General features: G+C 42.1%; 1 protein-coding gene across 1 annotated transcript in view; it reads left to right on the top strand.

The window, feature by feature from the left end:
* The first annotated feature begins 6,590 nt into the window (after nucleotides 1-6,590).
* Nucleotides 6,591-22,257, top strand: part of LOC108707937 (adenosine receptor A2b) — a 50,941-nt gene continuing 35,274 nt past the window's right edge. Inside the window, exon 1 of the mRNA XM_018246073.2 lies at nucleotides 6,591-7,557. Within this exon, the coding sequence (XP_018101562.1) occupies nucleotides 7,229-7,557 (329 nt within the window). The 5' untranslated portion in view covers nucleotides 6,591-7,228. The remainder of the gene's footprint in view (nucleotides 7,558-22,257) is intronic.

The following is a 22,257-nucleotide window of genomic DNA, read 5'->3' as shown; positions in this document are numbered from 1 at the left end:
AAAAAAATAATCGCCCAGCCTCTTCCACGGATTTCCACGTGATGCCGCTTCTGCGACGTCCATGTGTGTGACCTCATCTGCACTATGCGCTGACATCATGCGCGTCATGTAGGGGGCTAGGGCAGGCCTAAATACAGTCCTGTTGGGAGGCCTGAGGTATAGGGAGGCCTGGACCATGGTAGGGCTGTAGCTGAAGAGAATGCTTTTAGTCAGAGAGGTATAGAAAGAACTGTGATCCCCATTCATGAACCCCCTCTCCACATTTGCATCTAGGGCCAGAGTTGTATTTAGATCCAGTAACCCTCTCACCCCCCCCCCCCAACTCCACTGTTGGATTTAAGCAGTAGGCCTCACATCGCGGCTGGTGGGGATTTTTTTTTTTCTCTGAATATTTTTTTCAATAACATCAGCACCTGAGGGCCACCCCCCAACAGCTGCTACCCTAGGCTCAGGCCCTGGGTGCCTATATATAAACACATCCCTGTCTAGTGCTGATGGGTTGGTTATTTAACTATTTTTAAGAAATATTACAATTCCACGTTAAAAATTAGGCAATCTTTAGCGCATTTGGGACATTGTGGGCCCCAGAAAGTAGCACCCCAACACATTGTGAATAGGGTTGACACCTTTTCTGGAAAAAAAAACGGCCTTCCTATATATTTATCTTTTTTCCCTATAATAACATTTTGATCAACCATCATTTTTACCGGCCAAGCAGGTAAAATACTGGCCAGGTGGCAAACCTAAGTGTGAATATGGGAATTCCATGACTCCCCTATAACTTTTTATGGAGCAACATGGTGGTGCTCTGGGGATTTAGTATTGATTCACCCAGGCACTTTCTGTAAATGATTTTTACACCCATGTTTATGTGAGTTTCTTCTGGTTACGCTGTTTTCCTCCCACACTATAAAAACATACAGGCAGGTTAATTGGCTCCTGATAAAACTGCTCATAAAGCGTGTGAATGTGATAGGTACCTTAGATTGTAAGCTCCACTGGGGCATGGACTGACATGAACAGTGTTTAATCTCTGTAAAGAGCTGCAGCACATGTCGGTGCTATAAAGAAAGAAAGATAGTAAGTGTGTTTAAAAAGACACTGTTTCCAGGCTGTGAAACCTTAAGTCTCCAGTTGTTGTTGAACTACAACTCCCGCCTTCCACAGGCTAGAGTTGTTGTTCAAAAGCAGCTGTAGACTCATGAGAATATCATTCCTGGTCCCCTAAAGACAGCCACTAAGACTCCATTTATTATGCTTTCTTCCCTGCGCAAAATATTAAAATTAATATTTTTTAAATCCCCTTTTAGTGCCACCCAGTCCGCAACCCCCCCCCAAGGATTCAAAGTACAATAACAGTTGTTTTATTTTTGGGCTCTCTATGTGTATTCAAGAACATATGGAAATAAGTTTTGTCTGTAGGTTCCTTGGGGAGGAGAATATGCAGCATGTAAAGACCAAAGAGTAACATTTTCTGCTTTTCTACAGAGAATTACACGTCCTGCTCCTACGTAAGACTCATTTTCTTGTGTGGGCACAATACATATCCTTCTTCCGACTCTATGCAAAGAGCGAGATTTCTACGCAGCTTTCAAGTATACATTCATTGCATATTTTGAATGTTTTTAGAGTTATTTATAAATGTTATAGTATCTGCCTGCCTGTTTACATTCTCTGCACTGCTGGCTCTGACTCCTGAAGCAATGTAGCAGAAGCAGCTGATTAGCAGAACTGAAGCAAAACTGACCTGCAGCATTTTTTTTTCCAAGAGCCAGACACCAAGAAGAAGAAGGGTAAACAAACACTGCTTTTAATAGCAGCTACATTTGTAAATAACATTAAATCCAGAGGGAAAGTTTCATGAATACATATAGTACAAAGTCTAGTGGTGCCGAGTGCAACTATAAGTGCGGCTTTTGATGCAAGTACCCTTAATAATTGGCATTTTTTCTGCAAAACAACTGCACACAAATTTGCACAGATGCAACTGCAGATGTCCGAGTAAGTGCCCCCTTATGTACTTAGCTGACTAGTCCTTCACCGCAATATTTTTTTCTGTTGGGAATAAAGACGTGGCTGAGGGTGCATAGACAGTAAACATTCAATTTGAAGGAAAAATTATAATAAACAGCCATTTAAGTTGAATGGATTTGTGTATTTCTACTGCTTGCAACATTACTGTCTTAGCGCCTTCCCAAAAATAGGCTATGAATGCTGTTATGACTTTTTTCCACAAGATATTATGATCGGTTGTGTTATCCAGAGACACATTCCTAGTGTTTATCCTGCACATCAGCCATATGGGTCATGACTCAGAAATGAGTTCCCGTGCTGTTTACAGAAGGTTCCCTTGACCCTTTAAATAATGGGAAGTTTCTTCTTACAACAGAAAATAGACATTATAATGAGGCACGTGACTGGTTCACCGTTCTGAGTCAAACTGAAGAATTCAGCGGCACGCTAATAATTGCAAAAAAGTGAAAAATGTATTTAGCCTTCCAACATGTGAGGCAGGCTTGTCAGGGGCTTGAAAAAGGGTCCAGTGGGGTCCAAAACATCACCTGCCTCACATGTTGGAGGCCCAGGGGCGCGCTGCCAATGAGGCGAGCTGAGACGCTCACCTCAGGCGGCAACGCCGGAGAGGTTTCCAGGGGCGGCAAAAAGCTGCTCCTGGTACCTTTAAGAGCCGAATTTCAGTTTTTTAAACCGGAAATTCAGCTATACTAATGCGAGAGACCGCAATTGCGCTCTCCGCATTAGTGTTCCTGCCTCCCCTCCCAACAGGTAAGCCAGCGAGGGGGGGCAGCATTGCAGGAGCTGCACCCCCTCGGGCCCTTAGGTAAGAATCTGCGATGTGGAGGGCTAAATTAATTTTTCACTTTTTTGCAACTATTAGTGTGCCGCTGAATTCTTTAGTTTGACTACAAATATGTCTCCAGTTGCATGCTAGAGACTTATAAGTGAGCACCTATCATCACAACAGATGTTTGATACACCTATATGAGTAAGAGCACTCTAATCCGTTATCACAATATAACTGGTTTCACCGTTCTAAAGCAATTTTTGGGTTGCACTTGCACAGCGTATTTGTTGACTTATATAGGGTCCCCTGAAAAAAAGGTTAAAAAACACTGTTGTGTACACAGTGGTGTAACTAGAGTGTGCTGGGCTCCCCTGCAAAAAAAAAAAAATCTTCATTATCGTTTTCTTATGATATGGATCATTGGGGAAAATGTTGGGAAATCACTAAATCCAGCTCTATGAATACTGTCTTGTTGGAGGCCTTGTACAAGGTACTATTTAGATTGTACTTGACACCCGATAAGATAGCAAAAGATATCCCTACAGCGGACCCCAATTGTTTGAGAGACTGCCAACAAATTGGCTCCATGTACCATATCTGGTGGACGTGCCCTAGGGTGGTTAGATTTTGGATTAGGATACACACTATAATATTTTCTGTTTTCAACATTAATGTGAGAAGCAGAGCCGGGCCAACCCAGCCAGGCGCCCTAGGCAACCTGTCGGCCCACGGCGCCGGGTCAGTACTGCGCATGCGCAAAACTTGGCTTCACCGCGCTTGCGCGAAATTTGGCTTCAGCGCGCATGCGTGAAATTTGGTTTCAGCGCGCATGCACGAAACTTGGCTCCCGCGCGCATGTGCGAAAATTGGCTCCAGCGCGCATGCGCAGAAGCGCATTTACGAGAAACATAACAGCGACCGTCGGGGAGAGAAGGGACAGGACACGGGGTAGGCGACAGAGCAGGTACGTGCCTGGCGCCCCTCCAGCTTTGCGCCCTAGGCACGTGCCTACTCTGCCTACCCCTAGTTCCGGCCCTGGTCAGAAGAGATCCGATAATAGCTCTTTTGAATGGCAAATGCGAAGGATTCTCCAAGATACAACATAAACCTTTAACGTTTATTTTTATGGCTGTGAAACAAACCATTGCTAAGGCGTGGAAGCCCGGATCTATTCCTATACTTGCCTTCAAACGTAAAATGGACTGGATTATGGTGAACGAAAAATTAGCACATTTTCTCAATGATACCCATGACAAATATCTAAGGATCTGGCAACCCTGGTTGGAGTATAGGCGCTGTGATCCCATTGCTTGTCAGCTTCTTTCTATCTGATTCTCATCTTATGCCATATTATTTTACTTTTGAGGTATGTCAACCTTCTGTGATCTATCCTGTAATTCATCAGTCCTTTATTTGCATTCTGGAATGCAGGGGTGTCCCGACTATATAGGTGGCTCATTTGATTTTACTGATTAATAGTTGTAAAAGGACAAAAGTTTGATACTCAATGCAATATTTCAGGCTCACATTGGCCTATGATAATTTGTAATGATTTTCTTTTGCGCATTCACTGCTGAAATTATAAATTGTATGTGAGCTGGTAACTTACTTATGTTCATTTCCAATTGTCTGTATTGTCTTTGATAACTTGTCAAACTATTGTTTCTGCATATATTGCATTTGTTTAAAAAACAATAAAAAATATTGATGGGGAAAAAAAATCTTCATTATTGAACTTTGAGACAGTCCTTCCTTTCCTGTAAGGCCGTCACTATGATGATATTTGCCTACCGTCTGTAGGCAGAGTACTAATGAGGGATATTGGCGGCGATGTGATTCTGCGTATACAGAATAAAGTGCGTTTGTCCATTGCTGCCGGCTACCTGACTCTTCTGCAATCATTAGTCACTTCTTACAGTGCGTATGAAAGCTCCCTGATTGCACAGCATGGTAACGGCAATTAAATAACTAATGAGCTGGTTTCAGTTAATCTATATCTCTATTTATGCAACCCTACAAGTTTTATAACTAGAAGTTAAAGGGCCCTACTGCAACTGCAATATGCATTCAGCTGATTATGTGTGTTTTTATATAGTTATTTCACCTTCTGTTCTGCACGCTGCACCTCACCAGTCTGGAGTTTAAACTAGACAGTGATTTGAATAGCACACTAGGTACTGGAAAATGAATATGAGAAGATCTGGAAAGAAAGAAAAAAAATTACAAGTTATGATTGCCTTTGGTTGGCAGGGTCAATGACCCCCATAACTATATAACATTTAAAAAATTCAGGGTGGAGAAAGGCTGAATTCAAAGAAAATTAGTCCTACTATGTCTGCTATGTAGGCACCATCTCTTCCTACTATCCCACAGTCAAACTCCCTTCCTAGAGACTATTATCCCACTGCTACTATAGGCACCATCTCTCCCTACTATACCTGCTATCCCACAGCCTCTGTCCCTTCCCAGAGACTATTATCCACTGTTACTATAGGCACCATCTCTCCCTACTATACCTGCTATCCCACAGTCACACTCCCTTCCCAGAGACTATTATCCCACTGTTACTATAGGCACCATCTCTCCCTACTATACCTGCTATCCCGCAGTCACACTCCCTTCCTAGAGACTATTATCCCACTGCTACTATAGGTACCATCTCTCCCTACTATACCTGCTATCCCACAGTCACACTCCCTTCCCAGAGACTATTATCCCACTGTTACTATAGGCACCATCTCTCCCTACTATACCTGTTATCCCACAGTCACACTCCCTTCCCAGAGACTATTATCCCACTGTTACTATAGGCACCATCTCTCCCTACTATACCTGCTATCCCACAGTCACACTCCCTTCCCAAAGACTATTATCCACTGTTACTATAGGCACCATCTCTCCCTACTATACCTGCTATCCCACAGTCACACTCCCTTCCCAAAGACTATTATCCACTGTTACTATAGGCACCATCTCTCCCTACTATACCTGCTATCCCACAGTCACACTCCCTTCCCAGAGACTATTATCCCACTGTTACTATAGGCACCATCTCTCCCTACTATACCTGTTATCCCACAATCACACTCCCTTCCCAGAGACTATTATCCACTGTTACTATAGGCACCATCTCTCCCTACTATACCTGCTATCCCACAGTCACACTCCCTTCCCAAAGACTATTATCCACTGTTACTATAGGCACCATCTCTCCCTACTATACCTGCTATCCCACAGTCACACTCCCTTCCCAAAGACTATTATCCACTGTTACTATAGGCACCATCTCTCCCTACTATACCTGCTATCCCACAGTCACACTCCCTTCCCAGAGACTATTATTCCCACTGTTACTATAGGCACCATCTCTCCCTACTATACCTGCTATCCCACAGTCACACTCCCTTCCCAAAGACTATTATCCACTGTTACTATAGGCACCATCTCCATTACTCCACTGTGCAGATCCATGTGACGGTTTCTTACAGAATACACAGTAAAGTGTGATTAAAGTAGTAAAAGGACTACTCTGCAATATCAACTATGTGCAGTTAAGGGTCAGGCATCTCAGATGCGCAAAACCCATCAGTGCCCCTTTCATTCAGCAGAATCGTAAGCTGTGCGAGTCAAGTACAATTAGCAGCATTATTTGTGACGAGGCCAGAGCTGTTGGGGCACAGGCCAAACCTATCAAGTTAGGAGACTGCTGATCCCCCGCGCTGCGGATGAGAGAGAGTTATAGCGAGTAGTTATAGCGAGTAGGAGTGAGGGTAACGTTTGAGGGAGGGCGGGACATATGCAAATTAATATCCAGCCAGTGCCCTATAGGGAAGCGCATAGCAAAGGGGGCGTGTGCTGGAGAGGCAGCAGGTTCCCACTGACGCGCTTCCTACAAACTCCAGCGTTAGTGCAGTATAAGTGTTACCCATGTGCTGCGCTGGGAGCAGGAGCAGCCGCCGCTCAACTTCAGTCCGACAGCTCAGACTCACTAGTACTCCTCATCATCATCATCATCTTCCTCCTCCTCACATCACTGGCAGCAACATTTACATTGACTTGTGGATTATAATGTGATTGATGGGCTCCATACAGACTCCCATTGTGCCTGTTACTTTGCCTGAGTCCTCACTGGGCAGAGATCCCTCCTGAAGCTTCTCTCCAAGCGATTGGCTGCCACTTGACTGGGGCACGTGTGATCTTTCCCCTCCTGTAGGGGGCAGTGTGGAGGTTTTGGGGATGTGCCCTGACAGGGAGCAGCAGAGGAGCTGCCAGGGAGCAGTGATGGCCAGGAATGACACTCTCTAGTGGTACCCACAAAGCATACACTCGATATCTGTGCGGCTGTGGGTTAGTAGAGGAGGGGTCGGCGACCTCTTGCCCTCCAGTCCAGATGCCCGTGGCTCCAGAGCAGCAGTAGTAGTGGAGATGATGACAGCCAGCCCGGCGTACATAGCAGTGGAGGTGATCATAGCCGTACTGTCCATCGCGGGGAACGTGCTGGTGTGTTGGGCAGTGGCCATTAACAGCACTCTCAAAAATGCCACCAACTATTTCCTGGTGTCCCTGGCAGTGGCTGATATAGCCGTGGGGCTACTGGCCATTCCCTTCGCCATCACGATCAGCATAGGGCTAGAGACCGACTTTCACAGCTGCCTCTTCTTTGCCTGCTTTGTGCTGGTTCTGACCCAAAGCTCCATCTTCAGTCTCTTGGCCGTGGCCATTGACAGGTACCTGGCTATCAAGATCCCGCTCAGGTAAGAGGGGCACATGGGTGGGGGGCTTTGATTGGTGTTCCGTGACTTGTAATAGCACCCATGCTATGACAAGTAAATAACCCTATATATATGTAACATGGTAAATTAGTTTGAAAAAAGACACACGTCCATCAAGTTCAACCTTTTAACTTTTTTTTTAACCTGCCTAACTGCCAGTTGATCCAGAGGAAGGCAAAAAACCTCATCTGAAGCCTCTCCAATTTGCCTCAGAGGGGGGAAAATTCCTTCCTAACTCCAAAATGACAATCGGACTAGTCCCTGGATCAACTCGTACTATGAGCTATCTCCCATAACCCTGTATTCCCTCACTTGCTAAACACCATCAACCCCTTCTTAAAGCTATCTAATGTATCAGCCTGTTCCACTGATTCAGTGTAATAAATAACACTAAGTTTGCCAAGGAGCCCATATCAACCAATAAGGTGTTTGCTTTTAAACAGGAGACCAGTAAATTCTACCTGTTGATTGGTTGCTATGGGCTACTGCACTTGGGCAAACTTAGTGCCTTTTATTACATAACCCCAATAGTGTCTTGATTACCTGTTACTCTTGCAACCCCCGGCAGCTGTTGTTTAGGGATGATGGGAGATATGAAATAACAGAAGGAGAGAATTTTACTATTTTTTTTTTACGGTAGGAGAATTCAAGGACAGATATTTAAGACAAAAGTGTCCCCTGACTTGGAAGCAGCACTGCTGTGTTTGTTATGGGCAAAATTCTTCACTGTCCCACAGCAAAGTCATTATGTTTGGGGAGGGGACTTTTTTTTTTAGCACTAAATCTAATGTTAGAATACTACCTGCTGACCTATAATCCCAGGGCACTCACTTACAATAAATATTGATGTTAGTTGCACACACAGACACACAGCTCTGACATCTAGGGACAGATTTACTGTACTGTGTTAAATGTCCGCAGGCTAATGTCACGCTTTCTGTCTGTTATGTGTTACGTGAAGAGCCAAATGGGACACACAGCAACAATCACAAATGTTACAATCAAATGCTGTAGAGACTGGCACTAATGATTGTGTGTTTACAGTGGAATCACAATGTATCTGATTAACATTAACATCTCATAAAGGTGTAACACACACAACTTACAAAGCTGCATTTTGTTGGATTCATAATTCCCTTCATAATTCATAAACCCCAGAAATAATGAGAATCACTCGGGAAAGAGATTCAAAAGGGGGACATAACCCCTAAAATACCATGTTGCCAGTGAAATGTTATTCTAAGCATTCTAATAAACTCATTACTGTGGTATTAAAGTTATTTCTAAATCTAACTGCCACTGAAATCGGTTTCTGGCTGTTTATGTTACTTACACCTCGGGTTCTGACTCCTGAAACAGTACCACAAAGCATGCGTGCAAGGCTGATTTCTGCTGCACGGTTCCAGAGACTGGACCAGCAGTGCAGAAAGGGTCTGACAGTCATTGCTTTCAGTTGCAGTTACTTTTACAAAAGACATTATTGTTTGCTAGCAGTCACCAGCAAACAATAATAATAATTACTTGCAAGATATAATATTTGTAAGTGGTGCCCTCAGGCAAACCATAATGTGCCTTTTTGGCACTGCTACTGTATTTTCTCACCATGTAATGCAATATTTGCTCATGGCACACAAGGTTGTTGACGGCATCTGGGTTGGGTTCTGGTGCTTCTTTGATGGAAAAATGCATCTTGGGTGCAACGAGCCTAAGAATATTGGTATACAGCACATTATCCCGGTGCCGCCAACCCCTAACAGGTACCTGCTGGTATATTGTGCCCACAGAGAAACCAGGAATAGCCCTTAAACTGGATTAAATCAACACACAGCACTCTTCAGGGAAATTCCTTTCTAGCAAATCATTTATTGCAGGAATTCCATTCCCACCTGTCCCCATTTACTCACTGCTGTGTTCAGACCTGTGTTTGGGCTGCCTTGGACTTATCTCTAGACACAATAGCTACTTCACTATCCCTATACAAGCAGGTGCCTAAAGTCAACTGAAAATTCAGCAATACGGAGGCTCGTTCGCTAACGCTTGGCAAATTTGCCCCAGTGCAGTCACCCATAGCAACCAGATCATTCGTACCGCAGGTGGAATAATGAGAACAGGTCTCTTATTGGTTGCAAATTTGCCCGTGTTTGTGAGTGCATTTGTAGATACATGCCAAATACATTTGTATGGCATTAACAGTGCTTTCCATATGGTCCTTTGGGAAGAAGTTTCAAATGCCATTGTTCGTAAATATATATTAGTTTGTTTGTTAACAAGAGATTTTGCTTGGATAATGGCTATAATATGAGATACTTTACAATGCCAGTGGCACGACAACTTAAGAGAACAAGGAAAGTCTCATATATTGGAGACACCGATATGTTATGCATACTCCACAAATGAAATCGCTATTTTGTTTTCCAGCCCTGAGATCGAAATGACTCGCCATCATTTTACGTTTAAATTTTTTTCTAAAGAGCAGAAACATAAAGGCGGTTAATTGGCACCCGATAAAACTGTGTGTGAATGTGATGTTACACTGTGGGGCAAGTTTATCAAGGGTCAAATTGAAAAATCAGATTTTTAAATTAGAATTTCGAGCTAATTTTAGTGCACTTCGACTAGGGAATAGTCCAAATTTGTTTCGAATTTTAAAAAAAAATTTGAATATCGAAATTTATCATGTACTGCCTCTTTAAAAATTCAACTTTGACTATTCGCCATCTAAAACCTGCCCAATTGCTGTTTTAGCCTATGGGGGACCTTCTAGAACCTATTTGGGGTCATTTGGTGGACTTTCAAAAATCAAAGGTTTTTTGTTTGTTTTTTAATTACTTTGAATCAAATTTGATCAAATACGATTCTAATTCGAACGAGCGAATACAGCCTATTCACTCAAAGTTAAAAAATTCAATTTTTTTTTTAAATACATTTTGGTTGTTTTTTTTTGTATTCGAATAACGAGTTGATGGGAGTTTAAAAAAACTCCCATCACATTGAAGTTCGAACCTTGATAAATCTGCCCCTGTGTAATGTGTAAATCAGAAAAACAGCAATTCAAAAAAAAAAAAAGGAAGGAAGGAAGTTGCGAATATTTTGTATCTGCCAACATAGTGCAAAAAATGCACAAAAATGTGTCTTCTGTTTTTCAGATAATGAGACCCAGTTATGCCCTTATGTAGCTCAGAAAAAATGTCCTCTCTGAAACGAGCCCTGACACCTTGAATTTCAATGACCTGTATAAAGGCCATAATATGGCTGTAGAGCTTCATGGTGACCCCTATTATCCTTGTAATATCCTTACTGTATATTTTAGAGCAGGGCTTGGAGGTTCATGATTCCATATATGACATCTATTTATACAGAACCAACTAATTCTGCTGTATCCATGCCATATACTGGGGAAATGGGCACAGCCCCTACAGCAGTGATTAGATTAAAAGGGACAAAGAAGCACAACAAACAGGTAAAACAGGTAAATAAAAAGAGCTGAAAATCTGTTTATATTTTTTATGGAGGCCATAAACCTGCACAGATTAACTTGCTTTCCTTTCCACTCCTGTTACACAGTTTTTCTTTGTGTGAAGCTCTTGGCAGTGATGGGGTTACTCATGCATTGTAGTTAAAGGCTTTATAAACAATTATGTAAAAAGGAAAGAAACACTCGGCTTTAAGAAAATTAGGTTGGAATATCTTAATCATCGTGTTTAACTGTTCAGAGACTATGGGGTATATTTATCAAAGAGTGAAGTTAGAGATCACCACAGTCCGCTAGAGTGAAATACCACCTCTCTCCATTAATTTCTGTAGGATTTTTACAGGCATATTTATCAAGGGGTGAAAGTGAAAGTTCACCATTTGATAAATACGCCTTTTAAAATCCCATAAAATGAATGGAGAGAGGTGGTATTTCACTCTAGCGGATTGTGGCGATCTCTAACATCACTCTTTGATAAATATACCCCTAATTGTATGGGAGTGGCAAGGGCTGTTTCCCATGCTGTGTGGCATAGGTGTTAGGGTACTGGTACGTATTTGCATATAACAGTGGGATGATGTTGGTTCAGGGACAACAGCAATAAAATCGTATGTATCCATTACATAGAAACTGACCATTTGTCTGCTTATACAGAACCTAAACAATATCATTAATCAATCTGGCTGGATCGGAACTTTACCAGGGCAACAAAAAGCACCCCACGGTAACCATAAGTTCATTTTTACTGTTTTTTAAAGGAGTGGTTCACCTTTAAGTTGACTGTTAGTATGTTATAGGTCAATTCTAACAACTTTTCAATTGGTCATCATTATTTATTTTTTAAAAGCTTATAATATTTGCCTTCTTCTTCTTCTTCTGACTCTTTCCAGCTTTCAAATGGGGGTCACTGACCCCATGTAACAAAACAAATGCTCTGTAAGACTACAAATTCATTGTTATTGCTACTTTTTTATTACTTATCTTTCTATTCAGGCCTCTCCTATTCATAGTCCAGTCTCTTTTTCAAGTCAGTGCATGGTTGCTAAGGTAATTTGGACCCTAGCAACCAGATTGCAGAAATTGAGTTGCTGAATAAAAAGCCAAATAACTCAAAAATCACAAATAATAAAAAATGAAAACCAATTGCAAAATATCACTCTCATCATACTAAAAGTTTACTTAACTTAAATGGCTCTTTTAGTGTAGAGGCCTCAGTTGCACTTTTTTATACTTGAATTCACCCCAATTAGTGCAGGGGAATTAAGTGTGGCACCACAGCAGATGCATCCCTGAATGAGTTGCCTCGGCTTTCTGAAGTTGCCTGAAGTTTCCTCTCATGGTCGGCTTCGGAAAGCCAAAGTGACTCGTATGTTTTCCCACCAGAGATTCACTTTCCTTTGATTCACAGTTAATAAACATTCGGAGGAGAATAGTGGCGGGCAACTCATCTCCTCGTCTGTCAGGGCCCTAAGGGCTCTTACTGACGAGCGGTTGTAGCTGCGCTCCCCTGCGCTCCGTTTTTCTGCGTTCAGCCGCAGGGGAGCGCAGGAATCGACGCATTACGTTTTTTCCAATGGGGCTGAGACGCAACATGCTGCATTTTTCCTGCGTTCGGCACCTACACACGCCTGTGTGAGTACAGCCCCATTGGAAAAAACGTAATGCGTCGATTCCTGCTCTCCCCTGCGGCTGAACGCAGAAAAACGGAACGCAGGGGAGTGCAGCTACAAGTGCTCGTCAGTAAGAGCCCTAAAGGTCAAAATTAGTTTTTCAGCTGCTATATAACTTCCTAATCAGTGGAAACATGAGATTTACTAACATAGGTGCTAATTTGTTCTGGTGTAGTTACCGATAGAAACCAACGATAGGGGCATAATAATAGTAAAATAATAATTTCCAATATGTATTTTGATTTTATTCCATCTTTTATTTGTTGCAAAAAAATATTTTCCACTTTGACCTAAAGCGCTTGTTTGCTCCCTAACATTTCCAGTGGGACAATCAGGGAAATAAGAAGGAGGAAATCACAAATGATCAGGGTCCATCTTTTGGCCCAGTGTTGTGAGGACTCAAGGTTAAAGGGATTCTGTGATGATTTTATTTCTACATTACACTGTTTACACTGCAAATAATTCACTCTACAATATAAAATGTAATTCCTGAACCAATAAGTGTATTTTTTTAGTTGTAATATTGGTGTGTAGGCGCCATCTCAGGTCATTTTGCCTGGTCATGTGCTTTCAGAAAGAGCCAGCACTTTAGGATGGAACTGCTTTCTGACAGGCTGTTGTTTCTCCTACTCAATGTAATTGAATGTGTCGCAGTGGGATCTGGATTTTACTATTGAGTGCTGTTCTTAGATCTACCAGGCAGCTGTTATCTTGTGTTAGGGAGCTGCTATCTGGTTACCTTCCCATTGTTCTGTTGCTAGGCTGCTGGAGGGAAAGGGAAGGGAGTGACCTCACTACAACTTGCAGTACAGCAGTAAAGAGTGACTGAAGTTTATCAGAGCACAAGTCACATGACTGTAGGCACCCGAGAAATTGACATCATGTCTAGCCCTATGTCAGATTTCAAAATTAAATATAAAAAAAATTATTTTGCTCTTTTAAAAAAAGCGAATTTCACTGCAGAGATCTGCTGGAGCACTATTAACTGATGCATGTTTTCCCATGACAGTATCCCTTTAAACACCCTTTCTATCCAGCCCTAAATCTGTCCCTAGTAATTCTACAGATTGAACAACAGGATCTTATTGCTTTTCCCTGTTCTAGTCTGTACCCCTGGACACAATGGTTAAGCTTATCCTCAGGTCTGTATTGGATTAACGTGCCAAAAACAAACGCAATTATGCAAGATACTATTTCTATGGTAGCCTTTGTATCAACTGTAAGTTATTAATAGCATAGAGAACCTAATATCAATATTTGTTTCCGTATGGGCAAACAGGGAGTTATGTGTATGATAACAGGATTTTGCTAAAGAGTATATATGTTTATAATACAGGTGTGAATCTTTGTACAGTATACTAACTTCTTGACTCAGGACAAGGCATTCCAGCTTCCTATATGCCATTAGTAAATATATGGCTTTCGTAGTAAGAAAAGCTCCATTAATTATTTAGATTCTCTCTCTCCCTCTCTCTCCGTCTGTAGAGCCAGAATTAAATTTTCTTTGAAAACTGACTGAAACATTTAGGATATCACTTGTAACAGTCATATTGGAAAGGGAAGTCAGGGATAGAGATTATTTATTGGCTCTTTATCTGTTTCCTAGAATTACCCATTTATCTCCCAGGGAAATCCAGCCTAGAGCTGTATAGCTGTTGTATAGCTACTGCACCACCTTCCATAATGTTGATTACAGTTAGGGTTGCACCGAATCTAGGATTCGGTTCGGGATTCAGCCAGGATTCGGCCTTTTTCAGCAGGATTTGGATTCGGACGAATCTTTCTGTCCGGCCGAACTGAATCCGAATCCTAATTTGCATATGCAAATTAGGGGCGGGGATAGGGTTGCCATCTGGCCGGTAAAAATTATGGTTGATCCCAATGTCATTAATAGGGAAAAAAGATAAATATATAGGAAGGCCGGTATTTTTTTCCAGAAAAGGTGGCAAACCTAGGAGGGGAGGGAAATTTCTTGATTTTTTTGTCACAAAACAAGGAAGTAAAAAATGTTTCCCCATAATTTGCACATGCAAATTAGGATTTGGTTCAGTATTCGGCTGAATCTTTCGTGTAGGCTTGGGGGGTTCGGCCGAATCCAAAATAGTGGATTCAGTGCATCCCTAAGCAAGCAAAGGAAATTGTTATTTTACATCTCAGTAATAGGCATGTGGTGTTTTTTAGGTGTCATTTCATAACTATTGGTAAGTATAGTATCCCATCTTCTCCCATTATCCAGAAATCATATGGTTTCTGATTGAATCGCTCCTAGCGGTAGTTAGGGTTTGGCACCCAGACGGTATTTTACCGGCCTAGCCAGTAAAACACCTGCCAAGACTGGGGCCAGTATTACAAATTTGCCAGCAGTGTAGTTGCCGGTAAATTTGTAATACCCTTAAAAAAAGCCCTTGGCCCGCCCCCAATTCACTCATAACTTACCTTTTTTCGGCCTTCGGGGCATCTCGCGATGTGGCTCTGCCCCCTTTTTGTATCACTGTATGTGGCTCCACCCCTTTTGCGTCACATATTGCATCTTTTGTTCCCGCCCCCCCACTGGCTGGTAAAACCTTTCAGAAAAAGTGGCAACCCTAAATGTAGTATGTATGAGAAAGGGGTCACGCCCCGAAACGTTGCATCCGCAATAAACGAGCAAGGTTTTACCTGCTGGAATTACCCATGTTGTGCCGGTGTGTCCTATTTCTACGTTGTTTCTGAGGTTGCCCATTCCCTCTAGCATCGAGCACCTGGGGATCGCTGAAGTCTGGACGGCCAGGGTGTGCGAGTGTAAGTCTTTCTTTTTGCAACCCTAAATGTAGTGTCAGGGGTTAATTGCTGGCTTTACCACTCACTGCATGGAGTTTGTATATTGCGTGGGTTTCTGTAGGATGCTCCAGTTCATCGCCCCCAATAGCCCAAAAACGTACTGCAATGTTTAATGACTCCTGATTAAACTGAGCCCAAGTGCGTGCATGTGTGTGTGTCACATTATAATTAAACAATCTCTATAGAGCTTTGTGTAATGTCATCACTGTATAAATAAAGGATAATACAAATAACAGTAACCCTTCCACCTGTGTGACATTTACATACTCAAAAGGCAGTTGCATTGAAGCTATACTCTGCCTTAACTTTCTACAAGATCTTCTTGCCTTGCCAAGATAGATATTGTTTTCTGGTCTGTTCTGTTCTCTCTCAGTATTGGTTTTAGATTGAATGGACCAGATCCTGAAGATAAAACTAGTCATTTCCCTCCTTTTCAAGTGGGTCCATTTAGAGCCAAGGCCAATGGGTCAGTGAGTAACTCCCCCACAGATACCTTGTTGTGGCCTTAATCAGGGCAGGGTGGAGGTAAGGGTGCAACCCCCAAGGAGGGGAGCAGGTCTGTTTCAATTGGGCCCATGAGGTTGTTTTTCCCATTGTTCTGTCGGCCTACTCCAACTCTGCAACACTATGTTATTATACTATGCGTAAGTAACAGCTTGAAATGGAATAAGGTGGAGGTCAGATTTTCTTCAATAGGATCATTGTTGCAGTGTGTAATACTGTGTGTCTGCGCGTGTTTTGTCTATATAAAATAGCAAATAGAAATAAATGAAACTTGAACAATCTAACTTGTGTATCCAACAAAGGTGGATTAGGTACGTGCCATGATGTCACTGTGGGGGATAATGACACAGATGAACAGAAACATCAGTTAACCCCCTGACATCGGGGAAATAATGACCCAGTCCTGGTTTAGAAGACCAAATAGTGTCATGGGAAAAAACTCTTTTAATATCAGGTTTAAGGGTATCAAGAAAAGAAAAAAAAAGATATGCCGTAGGTGACAGATGTGCTGACGGGGCTGTTGAGTTATGAGAATAAAGAGCGTCTGAGTGGGGCATATGAAAAGAAGATGATTATGTGCAGGAACAGAGATTTATCCTCTAGACAGTCTGATGTGAATCAATTTAAATAAGATGTATAAAATAAAGATTAAGGACTGGTGAAATTAACAGTAGCATTGACTTGCCAGTAACTACTGGGTTGCACCTTGACAAACAAACACCTGACTTGGACCTCTGCCCTGCAAGGGGCGGCTCATATAGCTACAGCGTATCTCCAGTCACTGGGCTCAGAACATTGTGCTGCAGTGTAATTACAGAGCCTTCAGCAGTGCCCACATCCTTAATCTCCAGTGAATAAATAAAAAAAGGACAAAAGAGCTAAGTAGAGGTCAGGGAAACTTGACCTGATCCTTTCCTTTTCTTTCCTGTTTTGACACATCCATAATCCCAAAGTACCTGAACTAAAGTTTAAGGGCAGAGACACACATGGAGATTCAGGGAGATTAGTCGCCCGGCGACAAATCGACTCTTCTTCGGGTCCCCGAACTGCCTTTCCACCGTCTAGAATCTAAATTGCGGTAGGATAGCACTCTGATCGCTTCGTTTTCTGATGTCGCATGAAGTTGCAGAGCTTCGGAGTGACTTAGGAAATCGAATCGCTCCTTGTGCTATCCCGCCAGCTATTTAGATTCTAGCTGGCGGGAAGGCAGTTTGGGGAGATAAGTTGCCCGAAGAACAGTGCCTGTGCCAGGGACCTTATTAAAATGCACTGTGCATTCCCCATTTTTGGTGGAAGCCCTGCTGGTAGCTGTACATAAACGCCCCTCCTTACGTGCCCTCAGGGTTTAATTACATCAGCATGTATCCTGTCTGCAAAATACAACATATACATGCATTGCGGGTAGATATGATGCATAATTCATTTGCCTCTGGATTTCATTGTTACACATCTCTGACGTAGAAGAGACTTTCCACTTGTTGCTCATACGCTTGTATTTTGTATCCGTGGCCTCTGTGCACTTTCTTTCCCACCCCCTTTAACACAGGAGACATAAAGCACTTGCTTCTGACTTAATTAACTGCCTCTAGCCCCCTCTTTTTTAGAAACAGCCATCCAGCGCCAATGATTTCATCTTTCAACCAATCACGAAATAAGATATGGTGTCTGAAAAATTAACCCCTCGGTATTTAAAAGCTCAAGATTGGCTGCATTTATAATGGTGTAAAGAGATAGATGTATGGGATCTGTTATCCGGAAACTGTTATCTAGAAAGCTCCGAATTACGGAAAGCCTGTCTCCCATAGACTCCTTTTTATCCAAATAATCCAAGTTTTTAAAATGATTTTCTTTTCTTTGTAATAATAAACCAGTACCTTGTACTTGATCCTATCTAAGAAACCAGCCTATTAGATTTATTTAATGTCTACATGATTTTCAAGCAGACTTAAGGTATGAAGATCCAAATAATGGAAAGATCTGTTATCTGGAAAACTCGAGGTCCCAAACATTAAGGATAAAGGGTCCCATACCTGTATTGGCAAATATGTGTATCATAAAAATCTGACACTTTATACGCTAAAAACAATGTATCATTTGATGTAAATAGACCAGAATTGTGGCAATAGATACAATAGAGCAGCACTTAAAGGAGAATGAAAGGCTTGGTGCACTTGGGGGGTGCCAAATGTTTGGCACCCGAAGTGATTGTATTGACTTACTTGAAATCCCGGGCCGGTGCTCCTATCAGCAGAAAACTGCACCGGCCCGAGGTTATACCAGTGAGCACCACGGAGCGACCGTTTTCCTCTGTCTTCGTGCGGCTGTGCATGTGCAGTAGAACGAAAAGCCGAACTTTAAATAAAAAGTTAGATATTTCGTATAACTGTGCATGCGCTTGCCCCGGGAAATTTGAAGAAAGAAGAAGCCAGAAGAGGATCACTCTGTGGTGCTCAGGTCAACGTCTGGACATTTTCAGGACTTTATTAAATACTTTATTTATTGTATGCTGTATATAGTCTAGAAGAGTGCAGTCTATTTATCATATAAAGGGTAAGCTGTGTTAAAGACTCCCTGTCATCTTACTCTACATAAAACATTCTGAAAGCCCGGCCTTGTTTTGTGCACACAGGGCAGCTCTGCGAGACTTTCTTACACCAGTACTTAACACTTGCACGCTACTAATTGTGACTGAACCACCTGTTCTGAAACAGGAACACACTTAATATCTGCCGTGTGCGTGGTAAGCACTGAGAACCACTGTTCCAGATAACTAACTTGTCGGTATTTAAAGAAGTGTTCTCTTTTATTAATCATTTACCAAAATAACACAGACTTTTGTGAGATTTTACACAACCCGATCATTTAGCTCCATTACAGTTGAGGGATTTAGGGAATGTACAAATGCTGCCTGAGTTGTGCCGATTCCCAGTAGTATTCACCCCCAGGCAGGGGGCAACGTTATAATAGTGAGTGGAATACAGCTGTATGTCACATGGGGGCACCTGCACCAGCGCTGCGAAATATGTTGGCACTCTACAAATACATGTTAATAATAGACATAGATACATTATAATGCCTCATCGGATACTGAAAGGGAAATATGGCTTATTAAAGGCTTTTGCATTAGGACCCCCTACAATCTTCTTTAGCTGTTGATGTGGGTTTATAGTTTGACTCTTGGTCATATATAGTTTCACTCTTAAGGGCAAATTTACTAAAGGGCGAAGTGGCCATAGTTAGCAAAAATTCCCCAAAACGACGATACGCAGGGATATTGACAATTTACTAAAAGGCGTAGAGGACAAATTGCTAGCGAGGTGAATTTTCTCTCATGGGAACGATCGTTACGCCACAAATTCATCAAAGTGCGAACTTTCCAGTACGTTACCCTTTTCGGCAGGTTATAACTGGCGAATTGATAAGATGATGCTACATCCTCCTCAATTTTATGTTAGTGACATCATTTCCTAAAAACTAAAAAAAGACAAAACGCTGCCATTTTTTCATATTTAAATGTGGGATTAAGTATAAAGGAGAACTAAACCCCCCTTTAGCCAAAAAAGGCCCCCTCCCTGCCTCCCCCCTGCACAGTGTAACTCCTGAATTGTGTCCCCTCTAGAAATACTGACCGCACATGCAAAGTCAGTGCAGCAGAGCTCACAGACGACATCTTTGACGCTTCGGTATTCTTTGCAATGTGAGCGCCGTATTGGCGCATGCACAGTTGGAGCAATCCTCTGGTTTGTGTCAAATGCACATGCGCCAAAAGTAACAGAAATTGGCGTAGGGAAGGAAGATTATCGAACTGCCAGAAGATGGCGCCCGTGAGCTCCGCTGCTCTGACTCTGCATGTGCAGTCACTATTTCTAGAGGGGTCACAATTCGGGGGTAACACTGAATAGAAGGGAGGCAGGGAGGGGGGCCAGTGGGGACTTTTGGCTAAAGGGGGGTTTAGTTCTCCTTTAAAAGTTGTAACTATTATAAATATATATTTTAAATATATTTTTTGGTAATTTTTTAATTAACCATTTGAGGGGCATGCCACATTTGTTTCAGGGTGGGCTCATGTCTAGGGCATTAGAGGATCTCTTTTGTATTTATATTGATTTCTTGGGCATTTTCTAATAAGTGTCCACTTCCAGCAATTTCACCAACAAAGTATATGTACTCAATTGACGTAAGCACAAGTATGCTAACTACGTTTTGCTAGGAAGAAAGTAACAATATCGAACATTCACTTAGAAATGTCTGCGCTAGCGAATTTTCACATGGGAAACTTCGCCAGCGTTCGTCTGCCAAGATGAAACTTCTCTTTTTTGTGAATTAACGTTAGCGAAGTTGTGCGAAGTGTGGCGGAGCCTTCCCAGGTGAAAATTCACCCTTAAAATAAATTTGCCCCTTGGTCAGCTCCATTCATGGATATGTTTCTTCTTTTCCTGCATTCTTTGTTGCTCAGCAAATATGGCTGCCTTGATCACTAAGGGGGTGTGTTTACTAACATTGGAGATAAATATCTCCAGTGATGTTTCCCATAGCAACCAATCAGATGTTTGCTTTTGTTTTCTAACTTGTAGGTTTAAATCTAATTGCTGATTGGTTGCCACGGGCAACTAATTATGGATTTCTTCTAACATAATGCCAACACCCTGGCACCGTAATGTGTTGGGCTTTCTCCGCTGAGTGGGTGGAGCTTCTCTGGCTGATTGACAGGGAGGAAGTAAGTAAGAAGATGCTAATATTTTATGCTCTTGGGCACTTCTTCCCCAAAATGTTTTCACTGTAATATATTTGCCAGTGTGATTTATTTCCATTTTTTGTGAAGTAAATATATTTCTGTATTTATGCCAACGCCCTGGCACCACAATTTCTCTGCTGAGTTGGGCGGGACTTCTCTTTCTGATTGAAGGGAGGAAGTAAATAAGAGGGAGATAATATTTTAAAGAGGGAGATAATATTTTATAGAGGGAGCTAATATTAAATATGAGTTGGCACTGTGACGGGTATGAGTTTCCAGGGCACGCCAAGGTGACCAAATGATGACTGCAGAGTTTATAAATTCCCCATTATGAAATGTATTTGCACACGTAATTATACACCATTACAAAGGCAAAGTCTTTAGGAATAAGAATAAGTAAATAGAAGAGGGATATTTTTAGAGCAATAGCAGCAATAATATTCAACGCTGATCCCTGAACAACACAGAGATATATGTTTCCCTCAGTGCTCGGACTCTGATTCATTATATATAATGGGGATGGAGGGAAACTTGTTTCTTGTTGAATGCATTAAGTTTAAAGGTTTTCATGACCCAAAAAAATCAGCTATGCGCCTCATTTCTATTGTAGGCATATCCATTTATTTAGACATTACATTTCTTTGCATTGAAGGTGAACAAGTGGGATCCACCCTAAGCAGCAATAGAACCCATTTTTGGGTCCAAACCGTAGTATAAAAGTTCCTGTCTTAGGGATCTACACCACAGGGTTTCTACATTGGTACAAATTTTCTCCAGAATGATTACTTTTGGTTTTGCATTGTGACACCACCTGGACACCATCAAAATCAAAGCAGCCCACATACAGGTATGGGATACCTGTGTCCAGCCCCCCCCCCCGACAAGTTAAAAAGAAATCATTGGTGGTCAGGACCCCCAATAAAATGAAAAAAAAACTGGTAGTCATGGCCCCCCTATGAAGGGTAAAAAATTTTTTTTGCTGGATAGCCCCCCAAGGTAAAACAAACACATTGGTTGCCAGACCCCCCAAGAAAAAGAATTGGTTGCCAGGGTTCCTCATTAATATATAAAAGTTAAAAACAACAGTGGAAACTTACCTTTAAAATTTGGCAGGTGGTCTTGTTCTTTCTAGGCAACAGCAGCTTCTTCTTTCTCTTCAGCTGCTTCAGCTCTTTTCCGGCGGCTTCGGCTCATTTAGGCGGTTATGGCTCCCATTCAGCTTCAGCCCTCATTTTGCTTTTCGGCTTCGGCCCCCGTACAGCTATTCAGCTTGAGTTTCCATATGGCTTTTTGGCTTTGGTCCCCATTTGGCTTTAACCTCCCATTTGGCTTTTTCAACATTGCCTCCCATTCTGCTTTTTGGCTTTGGCTCACATTCGCCGTCTCCTCTTCCCCGGCCCAATTAGTCCCAAATTGATCGTCCTACTGGGCATTTGCCTGTATGGCCAGCCAGCCTGCTGGGAGAGGTAGCGGTTTAAACA

This window comes from Xenopus laevis, chromosome 2L, assembly GCF_017654675.1.
Source record: "Xenopus laevis strain J_2021 chromosome 2L, Xenopus_laevis_v10.1, whole genome shotgun sequence".
Classification (NCBI taxonomy): Eukaryota; Metazoa; Chordata; class Amphibia; order Anura; family Pipidae; genus Xenopus; species Xenopus laevis.
Note: the sequence above shows the minus strand (reverse complement) of the source record. Positions and strands in the feature narration are given on the sequence as shown.